Below are 12787 nucleotides of genomic sequence, written 5' to 3' on the forward strand. Positions count from 1 at the left end.
TGTAACATGGTAGTTAGGAGCTGTTTGGTTGGTACTTTATCTCCATTCAATTTTTCTTTGTCCAAAGCTTAGTAAATAGATCCCTGAGTACCTGGGCTTGTTCAAGGGGCCCAGTGGGGACCCAGGACAACTGTTGAAGGGGACAAATAGTAGCATTGTAGTTTCCATAGATTTTTTGGGAGGGGGAGTTGCCATTCTGATCAGATTTGGCCACACCTTCTACGTATCACCTGGGCCCACCATCTATCGACTCTGAGTACAAACTGGACATAGATGCTACCCATGTAGAAGAAGCCCCTTCTCCATTTGCACAAAACTCAGCATATGTGAGAAAATACAGGGGGGGTGGGGAGGGGTTGGAGTACTGTACAAGTGATTCACTTACAACTGCATCAGCCCCATTGTGTGCACCTACACGTGCCCTTATGTCTGCATACTAGTCATCTTTACCAGAATTGTTTATTGTTATTGTCTTTATAGAGATCTCATTTTGTATGTGTCTCGTCTGTAGACACTTCTCCTTTAGGCAAATGAAAGGCAAGAGGCAGATTCATCAGTTATTCCAGTAGTTTAAAAAGCCAGATGTTTCTTGCCCCTTTATTTTTAATTATAAGAATGTAATAACTAAGTAATTATGCAATATTTGTCTCTTATATATACATTCAGCTAGTCACTAAGCGATCCATTTAGTAAACAAAATAAACGCTTTTCTCCGGCACTTTTGAAGTGTGGAGAAAGCGCTGATTTCTCTGCTTTTTCTTATGTCTAATAACAAAGCTGCAGCCTCCATAGGTTTCTTTCAATGGGGGCTGCGTACAAACTCCATTTAAACAAAATAAGTGAAGCAAGGTTACGTGCGTCCTCAGGGGAGATAAGCAGGAATAAAACATTCCCTTCCTGCTCTCTCCCATACTGCATTGCTGCAGGAAACAACATGTGCCGTTTTTGCAAATGCGAAAGACAGCAGTGGGCTTGATTATCTCCTCCCTGGGACAGACCTTTCCCCGCTAGGGGAAAAATATATACAGTAAATATGGAGATAAAAGGAAAGCGAAAAGCAACAGTGTTTTATAGACACAACAGGTCTGATTATGAGTCGAACGCTATACCAATATGCAAATTGCCATGTTTTTTCGTCTGCCTAAGAGTTGTACCGCACGTGTCTTGATTGTGTTCGTACAGAGACACAGTACACATTCGGATGCATTGTAGAATTGTGTTGGCAGCGCATGGGGCATTTTTTGGGCTTTGACCGGGAGGTAACAAGGGGTTGGCTAAAAAAACGCACGCAGGGCTGTTGCGAGTTTTGATGGTGCGGCCAATTATGCATCTAAAGATGCACCAGACAGTGATGCAGCGTCTATAGACGCTGTGAGTGGGCACCTCAGTCTTTGCACATTCGGATGCACGGTTGTACACCAGGGAAAGGGCTTTGTCGCTGCATTAGCATAAAGTCAAAGTCACGAGTGCGATAAAAGGTGCAATGAAGTCCACGGCTGCATTCAATCCAGAATCCAGCCCAACAGGTCACTTCAAAAAAATGTGTAGCCTTGAAAACTTTCATATCAATAGCGTGATTAAAGCCATATTGGCAACATAAAATATATTCAGAGAAAGACTACAGTACATATGATACAAAATAGTAAAAACATAAATAAATTAGGTTGTGTTTATAACACCTGTTATTTAACATGTAACTTGCTAAGAGCAAAAAATGATATCCAGCAAAATTAATTAGCGCGCTGCAATAATAAACTATCTAGGAAAACATTGTATTTCAGGGGTTTATATTTACTGACACTTTCAATGTCATTATGAATAAAATCAGATAAACTTTGGATAAGCGTCATAATATAATTAAAATGTTACATGTTCTTAGTTATTATTATTATGTTTATATGTTATATTTCATTATTTTTACTTTCTACTAGGAACTTGAATTTGGGGAGCAGTCTCGTACCGAAGAGCAAGATTTTGATGAGCTTGTCTCTTTTATCCAACAAAGAATGACGCAAGTTGAGGTAAGAATCAATTCTCTATTAATGATTAATCATGGCAGTGATCTTGGAAGAAGTGGTCAATATATTTATATTTCTTTGTAGCCCATTAATTTGGTCAAGGACATTCAAGATCAAATTATACAGACAAAGAAAGAGGCAGTCTTTGAGTGCGAGATCAAAATCAATTACCCTGAAATCAAGCTCTCCTGGTACAAAGGAACCGTAAAATTAGATTCAAACGAAAAGTATGAAATCAGTATCCAAGAAGATCGCCATTCTCTCAGAATAAGGAACTGTCAACTGGAAGATCAAGGAAATTACCGTGTAGTGTGTGGTCCACACATTGCTAGTGCCAAATTAACTGTGATCGGTAATTATTTTGTCTCTATAAGTCTCTAGTTCTAGTTGCGCACTTTTTTTTGTCCCGTGTATTAAAAGATTGGTCTATGTTTATTTTTAGAACCTTTTGTTGAAAAGCATATTGAGGAGAACACTATCAAAGAGGGACACAGTAGCACTCTGGTTTGCGAGTTCTCTATTCCAAACGTAAAATCCCAGTGGTACAAAAATGGCAAAGAAATTGAACCTCGAGGAAGGTACAAAACCGAGGTCAGTGAGAAGATACACAAACTTACCATCCAAGATGTAAGAACAGAGGACCAGGGACAATATACCTGCAAGTATGAAAACCTGGAAACTACTGCAGATCTTATTATTGAAGGTTTGTATTCAGATATCAATGTATCTTAGGGGGAGACTTATCAAATCTTGGAGAGATAAAGGGCCATCCAATCAGCTTCTAATTGCCACTTTGCTGGTTGTGCTAGAGAAATAACAGTTAGAAGCTGTTTGGTTGGTGCTTTGTTTCTGTCCACTTTATCTCTCTCCAAGATTTGATAAATCTCCCCCTTAGTTTAATACCCTGCTACAGTAGTATTTTCAACAAACCAATCATTTTATGTATACTTTTTTTTCCATATATGTACAGCCGAAGCAATTCAGTTCACAAAAACAATTCAGAACATTGTTGTGAGCGAACACGAATCTGCCACCTTTGAATGTGAAGTGTCTTTCGATGATGCTGTGGTCACATGGTACAAAGGAACAATGGAATTACAAGAGAGTGACAAGTACAGTTTCAGAAGTGAAGGCCGTTGGCATTATATGACTATCCATAATGTCACAGCAGAAGATGAAGGTAGATATTCCATTGTTACTGAGCAGCAGGAGACACTACAGTGACACTAGTTTTTGTTTAGTATATTTATATTATTATATTTGTTGTTTTTATAATTTTTTTATATAGCGCCAATCATATTACGCAGCACTGTAAAGAGTATTTGTAATCATTCACAACAGTCTTCGTTAAACTCTATCTTACATTTTGGATTCTATACCAGACACACGCAGATGCATACTAGTTTCTAATGTGTCAAAAGCCAATTAGCCTACCAATATGTTTTTAGTATGTGGGAGGAAACTGGAGCATCCGGAGGACCCTCCCACAAACACATGGAGAACATGTTAACTCCAAACATATACTGTTTTAACCATGCAACAAATGCATTAAATGCAATTATTGGTAGCATACAACAAATGAAGCGAAGTAAATCATCTGCTATACTATAAATACAAAATAAAGTTTTAAAAAAAGAAATCAGGCACAACATTGTGCATTACACTCTGTGCCCTGGGTTAGAAGATGTCAAATTAACTGATTTGTTTTAGTTGTCTTTACTTTTAGTTCTGACTCTTCTAGCTTTAGTAGGTTGTGGCACAATCACACGTTTAATAGACAAGCATCTACAGTGCCTCATGGCAGCACTCACTGCAAATTTAAGAGCGTTTTGTTTTGTATATCTGTAGTATAGATGAGAAATATTGCTTGTAAATTGTTTAATAATACATATTTATTTTTCAAATATGCAGGAGTTTATTCAGTAATTGCCAGTCTAGAACCAAGAGGTGAAGCCACAAGCACAGCTGAACTGTATCTGACAACCAAAGGTTTGTATATAAAACACTGCCAGAAATGGCCCATTTTCTTTGCGTAAGAACAGCAGGAGTTTAATTACATTTCTGCTATGACACAGGGTAAAGTGTGCGTTAGTGTGCCACTGTGCCTTCATCCTTTACTTTAGACATGAAGGCTGGGATTTACTAAGCTGCAATTCTGGTGAACCTCCATTTTTCAAATGGTTTGACACAGTGACATAACTAGGGTCTTCAGAGCCCAGGGCAAATTTAAGATTGGAGCCCCCCCCCCCACACACAGGAAAATTAAGTTTAGCGCGCCCTGGGTGCGTGGCAAAAAATGGGCATGGGCAAACAATGAAAGGGGCGTGGCTACTGAAAATGGGGTGGGCCAACATGACACGCCACCAATTTCTTGTCAGTCTGGGAACATTCCTTTCTATTCCATATGCACCTTACCTATATGGTGGTTTCTCACAATGTGGAACTCTGAAGAAATACATCCTCCCTGGGACGACGGTGTCTTCAGTCAGTATTCACTATTCATGTAGGTCTCATCGTCCGGAAGATGCCTGTTTGTGTAGGAATATTAGCAAGGTCATCATCATACGATAGCGGTTCAACCAGACTCGTTCCCCCTGTGTAACTTCCTTCCCCCTGCATCATCTCTTAGCCCACCATCATCTCCCTCCGTATCGTCTCTTCTTAGCCACACCATCGCCTCCCCCCCTGCGTTGTATCTCAGCACACCATCATCATCTCACACCCTGCATCAACTCTCAGCACACCATTACTCCCCCCCCGCATTGTCTCTCAACACACAGACACACACTAACACAGATACAGACATATACACACACACTGCCACATATACACACACTGCCATAGATACACACTGACACAGATACACACAGACATACACACACACTACCATAGATGCACACTGACACATATACACACACACACTGACACATCTACACATACACCATGACACATATACACACACACACACCATGACACATATACACACACACACTGATAATATACATACATACACACTGACATACTCACTGACACATATACATACACTGACACATATACACACACTCTGACACATACACACACACCATGACACATATACACACACACTGACACATACTGTATATACACACACATATACATATACACAAACACTGACACATATATACACATACACACTGACAAATATACACACACTGACACATTTACATACACCATGACACATATACACACACACACTGAAAGCATATACAGACACACACTTACACACACACTGAAAGCCTATATAGACACTTACACACACACAAAGCCTATACAGACACACTTACACATATATACACACACACCATGACACATATATATATACACACACACACTGATAATATACATACATACACACTGACACATATACACACACCATGACACATATACACACATCTGGCCCCATTGATTTATCCACTTTCAGTTTTGAGAATTCTGTTAGGATCTTCTCCTCTGTAAATGTGCTTGTTCCTACCTCATTGTTCTGATTACACCTGCAACTTAACTGTGGCCCCTTGCCTTCTCTTTCAGTAGTGAATACAGTAGTAGTGAAAAACAAAAATAATTATTAAGATGATGTCTTTAGTCGTTTTATTCCACCTTTTGTTTTTCTCCTTTCGCTTATATACTTAAAAAAAGTTTTGCCCCTTTTACCCACTGACTGTGCCATTTTCTCCTCAGCTCTTGCCTTTGCACATCTGATTACTTTCTTAGCCTCCTTCTATTTTGCAAGATACTCCTCTTTGTCTTCATTATTTTGTGTCTGCTTGTATTTCCTCAAGGCCATCTTTTTTGCTTTCACAATACTTGCTACCTCTTTCCCAAACCACACAGTGGTTTTCCTAACCCTATTGATACAAGGGTCTGTTGCCTTTAATATTGCACTTTTAAAATTTTCTCACCTCTCCTGCACTCCTTTCAAGTTCCTCCACTCTGCCAAAGATTCGCTTACACATCTTCCCATCCCTGCAAAATCAGTCTTCCTAAAATCTAACACCTTTGTTTTTGTATGGGGTGAGTCAGTATCTGTCTTTATTCTGAACCATACTGCTTGATGATCACTGTATCCCAGGTTTTCACCCAATTTTACCTCAGATATTCTTTCTCCATTTGTAAGTATTAAGTCTAATATTGCATCTTTCCGAGTGGGCTCCCTCACCAATTGCTGGAGAGAGGCTCCCTGCAATGTATTCAGGATGTCCCTACTTCTAGTGAAACTTGCTACAGACACCTCCCAGTTTATATCGGGTAGATTATATTCTACCATGATTATAACCTCTCCTTTTAATTCCATTTTGGTGATGTCCTGCAATAGTTTATTGTCCAGTTCCTCTTCCTGACCTGGTGGTCTGTAGATCACCCCAATACGAAGAATCACTTTATCCCCTGTTTCTATATTCACCCAAACTGACTTGCTTTTTTCAATACTATGTATTAAGGTATTATTTATGCTTTCCTTGACATACATTGCTACTCCTCCTATTCTTCCCATTCTGTCCTTCCTAAATAAAGTATATCCCGGTATAGCTACGTCCCAGTCATGATTTTCATTGCACCATGACTCAGTAATAGCCACAATATCCAGATCATCCCTTGTCATTATTGCATTAGTTTGGGGATTTTATTTCCTATGCTCTTAGCATTTGCACACATTGCTCTTAGAGTTTTGTTTGTTTGCTTATTTCTCCTGTTTGACACGTGGATTGCAATTGCTGTCATAGGCAAAACCTCACATTAAGCCATGAGTCTAAATGTGTGGTTTTGCCTTTGACAGCAATTGCAATCCACATGCCAAACCAGTGGCGTAACTAGGGCAGGGTGAGTGGGGCACGTGCCCTGGGCGCCATGGCAAGCCCTGCAGGCCCCCCCGCGCGCGCGCACCGCCGGCCAGGTCATCGTACCCGCACTCACCCCATACAAAAACAAAGGTGTTAGATTTTAGGAAGACTGATTTTGAAGGGATGGGAAGATGTGTAAGCGAATCTTTGGCAGAGTGGAGGAACTTGAAAGGAGTGCAGGAGAGGTGGGAAAATTTTAAAAGTGCAATATTAAAGGCAACAGACCCTTGTATCAATAGGGTTAGGAAAACCACTGTGTGGTTTGGGAAAGAGGTAGCAAGTATTGTGAAAGCAAAAAAGAAGCCTTTAAGAAATACAAGCAGACACAAAATAATGAAGACAAAGAGGAGTATCTTGCAAAATAGAAGGAGGCTAAGAAAGTAATCAGATGTGCAAAGGCAAAAGCTGAGGAGAAAATGGCACAGTCAGTGGGTAAAGGGGGCAAAACTTTTTTTAAGTATATAAGCGAAAGGAGAAAAACAAAAGGTGGAATAAAAAGACTAAAGACATCATCTTAATAATTATTTTTGTTTTTCACTACCACTGTATTCACTACTGAAAGAGAAGGCAAGGGGCCACAGTTAAGTTGCAGGTGTAATCAGAACAATGAGGTAGGAACAAGCACATTTACAGAGGAGAAGATCCTAACAGAATTCTCAAACCTGAAAGTGGATAAATCAATGGGGCCAGATGGGATACATCCAAGGATATTAAAAGAGCTTAAAGGGGTGCTGTTAACACCATTAACAGAATTATTCAACCAGTCACTAGCTACTGGAGTAATTCCAGAGGACTGGAAAAGAGCATTGTCCCACTGCACAAAAGTGGAAGCAAGGAAGAGGCAAGCAACTACCGACCAGTGAGCCTTACATCAGTAGTAGGTAAATTGATGGAAACACTCTTAAAGAAAGAGTCGTAGATTATCTCAAATCCAGCAATTTGTAGGATCCCAAATAGCATGGATTTACTTGGGGGAGATCATGTCAAACAAATCTTATTGACTTTTTTGACTGGGTGACTAAGGAAATAGATAAAGGGGGGGCATAGATATAGCTTATATAGACTTTAGTAAGGCTCTTGACACTGTTCCACATCGCAGACTGTTAAATAAACTGGAAAGCATGGGATTGGATACAAAGATAGTTGAATGAATAAGATCATGGCTGCAGGATAGGAAACAGAGAGTTGTAGTAACGCAGTGCAGTCTCAAGAGGGAAATGTTACCAGTGGAGAACCTCAGGGATCTGTACTTGGACCAGTGCTTTTTAATATCTTTATTTGTGACATTGCAAATGGTATTCAAGGGAAACTTTGCCTTTTTGCAGATGACACAAAGGTATGTAACAGGGTAGACACATCAGGAGGGGTAAAACGAATGATTGATGATCTAGGTAAACTAGAGGAATGGTCAAGAACGTGGCAACTACAGTTTAATGCCAAAAATGCAAGATCATGCACTTGGGTCTCAAAAATCCAAAGGCTAAATACAGTATTAATGGCACTATACTGGAAACTACTGATGAGGAAAGGGATCTAGGAGTCACTATTTCAGGTGACTTACAGGCAAGCAAACATTGTGTAACAAGCAATGAGGAAGGCAAGTCAGATGCTTGGTTGCATAGGGAGAGGAATCAGTAGCAGAAAGAAAGAAGTGATAATACCACTGTATAGGTCATTGGTACATCCTCATCTCAAATACTGTGTTCAGTTCTGGAGGCCATATCTCCAGAAGGATATTAATACATTAGAGACTGTGCAAAGAAGAGCAACTAAAATGGTGCAAGATCTACACCACATAACGTACCAGGAAAGACTAAAAGATCTTAATATGTATAGTTTGGAGCAGAGAAGGATAGTTGGTGATAGAAACGTTCAAATATATAAAGGGTTTTAACAAGGTAAAGGAAGGAGACATTCTCCAAAGAAAGAGAAGTATTAGAACAAGAGGACATGTTCTAAAACTGGAGGGTGGTAGGTTCAGGGGAAATTTAAGGACAAATTACTTCACAGAAAGGGTAGTGGACAAGTGGAACAGCCTCTCATCAGAGGTGGTAGAGGCTAAGACAGTAGAGCAATTTAAACATGCATGGGATATACATAAGGATATCCTTCAGAAGAAGTAAGGATCAATAAGGGTTGAGATAACAATATGTTTAAAAATGGGGCAGACTAGATGGGCCAAGTGGTTCTTATCTGCCGTCAAATTCTATGTTTCTATGGTTACAACTGCCAATACTCAAATGTCAATGTCAGATTTTAAGATCTGGGTGCAATACGTCAAGCAACGCTTAGCAAAACCGCGGACATACCACTGAAAAAAAGCAAATATATTATACGTGGTTCAGATTGTTGACATTTGTAAAAATGCATGTGCCTTAAACATGATACCTGTTAATAGGGACAAAACATGGATGATATTGTTGATCTGTCAACATGGATGTGATTGCTGAAATTGTTGGTATTCTTGGCTTGTTAGCTTACACAAAATACGTACTGTACTAGTGTTAGGAAAAGGAGGGAAGGACAGCAGCAGAATGTGTTCCAGATGTTCCACAGAGATAGACAGCTTATCCATGGAATCCCTGATTTATAGGTTCAAGACAAGGCTAATGCTGGGTACTCTTCGTACAGCGAAGAATGATATATCAGTTCATATGCACTAGTGTACAAACAATATATCTGTGAACGACGTATTTCACAGATATATCGCATCGGTCATGCTGCCGATGCGATATATCATTCAGCTGTATCGTTTACTTCTAATAGTGTCTACACACGACCAAATGAGCACACACTATGTTGGCTGCAAGATCCATTCCAAACTACATCAAAACTGGGAGGTATGGTTTTACGTGTTGAGGTCACAATCTAGCATCCAATTAAAAACCACACAGTAAAACCAAATGGTTGCCCGGGCCTGGTATTACATTGCAATTTAAATTGCACTCAAACTAGTTTGCTCCATGTGTTTTGGGTACTTGCATCGCACATCGCATGTGACGTGGTGCACACCTGCAGTTTCACACATGCTGCCACTTGTCTTTTCACATCAGACTCACAACAGCTTGAAAACCGTAAACTACAACTTTGTAAATCCCAGGCCCAAACTTCTTTTTATAAAGCACAAGGCTCCAAAATACATTAATCACACCACTGATATTATCATTATAGATGCATCCTGCAGCCCCATCAGTGTCTTATTTGTTGCCGTTTGAGCTAAAAAAATGATAAAATATGTTTTGTTTATGGTTATTTATTTAATTTTTTTATTGCAAATAATCTCATTATTTAGTATATTATATACAATTATTATATTTATATATGTATCAATAGACTTGTTGAAAGCAATATTTATGTTGGGTATTTTTTGTTTGTTTTAGAAATGAAGCTGGAACTAAGACCACCAGGTAAGACAAATATATTTCGTTTTTTTATCTGTTTGTTTTTTAAACCCAGACAAAATGACTGCAAACTATTTTCGTTTATTATATATGAATTACAAAAGATGGTAGATTATTGAATTACTAGAGTATTGCTGATTTGCATCATCGTTTGCAGATGTTCCCGATACCAGAATACCATATATAACTGCACCTCTAGAGGAAGAATCCATACTTGAAGGTATGACAGATCTCAGTCTACATTACATAACATACTGTACGAATAGGACAGCCGCAATCATCTTGGTGATTTGCTTTGCAGCACTGTACATATTATGTAATAGACAAATAGGTTCCTAAATATGTAGCAAGCATTTGCTGAATCTGTAAGAGCACAGGGTATTTATTAGAAATTATACAGCTTTCATAAAAATGCTTTCTAATTTAAATATGACGATTGGAAAAAAAAAGTCCCAATTGATCCTCATATTGGGACAAGCTTTTGGCTCCCATTTGGGCCATCTTGAACCTTTTTGACAACCGCGGTGCTGATCAAAATGCAGTGGAACATCCACCATACTTAGAGACTTCTAAAAGGGCAATGCAGAAATAAACACGCAGTCAAGCTTCAATATGGGCCTACAGATGTGTCCTCTTGCATTCTTGCTGTGTACTTGGCAAATCACGCCACGCACGGCGCAAGGCGTGCGCCCGCAAGCGGATACGCGCACTGCGTTCGCACTAGCAAGTCCATAGGATTGCATGGTGGTATCGCAGTTTGCGACATAGCGTGCTGTCGAGTATGTTGCTGAAGGTAATCGCCTGGCGCGATGTGTGCGCACGGTTGTAGCACGATCGGCAAGGATGTAAGAGGACACATCTGTACAGTATTTCTATGTGGAGGTCTAGTGCTACATTTCCATCAGCCACATTATTCATCTAGCCCTGTAGCGTTTCTGAGCTGCTCAATATGTAATAACTAAATATTTCATAGGGCGCCACTCTGCTCCAAAAATGGTGTTCTTATGTACCAGGCTGTGACATGATTGTGGGCGATTACATAGAATGAGTCTCATACACTAAGCAGTCATGTGATCCAAGTTAGGGGCATAAACTCCACATCTTGTATTTCCTCCTAAAGTAGTATGTAATAAAATAATCCACAACTCTTTGTAACCAATCTTCACAGTGCCCAAGCCTGGAGTTAAAGTACACAGGGATGTCACCGACTTCACAGAGGAAATTCCAGCAGCTAAAAGTAAGTGATCATGAGCCTATCCTAAGTGTATGGATCAATTGTTCAGTTATCATTCTTCCTAATAAACCACAATCGCTAAGGTATTCTAGATTGTATGCTAGAATTAATAATATGCATTTATAATATTATAAGTGTAATAAGGAGAGTGTTAATGTTGGTTGGTTCATTAGACAAAGTACTTTGAAACAAGAGCTGAATGATTCTAGCACAAAAATGATTCAGAAACTTCATGTAACTGGATTTATTTCCACCAAGACTCTTATATCCCTCTGCAGCTAAAGATATTTGATAAACTGGATTCTTTTATCTTTTTGTGTGGATGTTATATGTAATATGTTTTTAGTGTTACTATAACTGTTTACACCTGTATCGTACAAGTTTATTTTTCATCGTTCTTTGTAATATGTCATTGCTGAAGTCTTTTTTTTTTAAGTGCACATCTCTTTATGTTATCTGTCTTTTATATATATATATATATATATAGTATGTCTTTATTTGTTGTTATACGCTACAGTTCACTGCTATAGTAATCACACAGCATTTACAATAGGTACATGCACAAGGAGACTTCTCATCCAAGTACTTAATATGTTAAATGTATCCATCTCTTGTCTTACTTGTGTTACATTAAAGTTTCTGTTGCTGGCAAGAGACAAAAAGTCCCAGCAGCACCAGCACCTGCTCCTCCTGCACCAGCACCTTCTACTAAAGGTAACTGGCAATGCCCAGTATAAGTGAAATGTTATTGTCAGTAATTAGTGGCAGTACATTTCACACTTACGGAACTTAACACATTATTATTGCCAGCAGACAAAGCTTTGCTTGCATTCAGTCATACTAAGAAAAGGCCGTTTACAGCTTTAATATACACTTTGCTTTTTAGCAATAAAAATATCTAAATATACTCTGCATGCAAGACTATTTCATACTGTGCCCCTGCAACTTTTTTTTTTTTACTATTTTTTTACTTTGTGATTTTTTTTTGCTTGTGTGCCTGTCCTAATTTGCTGTATGTGTATTTAATGATGTTTGTTTATTTTTGTCGAGGAAATCTCTTATTCTCACCTTGCATTATCTTTTAATTCTGCTAAATGCTTATGCCATATGACCTAAACGGCACAAAAAAATCTTCAGGGAAAAAAAAAACAATATAGTCATGCATGTGCTGTGTTGAAGGATATAATATATTATTCTCACAATGAATTATATGTTGTTATTGGTGTATTCAGTGTATTTAATACATGGATTGTTGTCATT

The 12787-nt window shown here is 38.8% G+C and overlaps 1 protein-coding gene across 4 annotated transcripts in view; it reads left to right on the top strand.

Annotated features, from left to right (window-relative positions):
• TTN (titin) overlaps nucleotides 1–12787 on the top strand; it is a 285062-nt gene that overhangs the window by 124149 nt on the left and 148126 nt on the right. For all 4 annotated transcript variants that reach the window (XM_088461211.1, XM_088461212.1, XM_088461213.1 and 1 more), the window contains 8 exons: nucleotides 1932–2021; nucleotides 2103–2370; nucleotides 2461–2721; nucleotides 2989–3198; nucleotides 3930–4007; nucleotides 10273–10299; nucleotides 10451–10513; nucleotides 11462–11530. In XM_088461211.1, the coding sequence (XP_088317337.1) occupies nucleotides 1932–2021; nucleotides 2103–2370; nucleotides 2461–2721; nucleotides 2989–3198; nucleotides 3930–4007; nucleotides 10273–10299; nucleotides 10451–10513; nucleotides 11462–11530 (1066 nt within the window). The remainder of the gene's footprint in view (nucleotides 1–1931; nucleotides 2022–2102; nucleotides 2371–2460; nucleotides 2722–2988; nucleotides 3199–3929; nucleotides 4008–10272; nucleotides 10300–10450; nucleotides 10514–11461; nucleotides 11531–12787) is intronic.

Source organism: Taudactylus pleione, unplaced genomic scaffold, assembly GCF_031769625.1.
Source record: "Taudactylus pleione unplaced genomic scaffold, aTauple2 ptg001027l, whole genome shotgun sequence".
Taxonomy (NCBI): domain Eukaryota; kingdom Metazoa; phylum Chordata; class Amphibia; order Anura; family Myobatrachidae; genus Taudactylus; species Taudactylus pleione.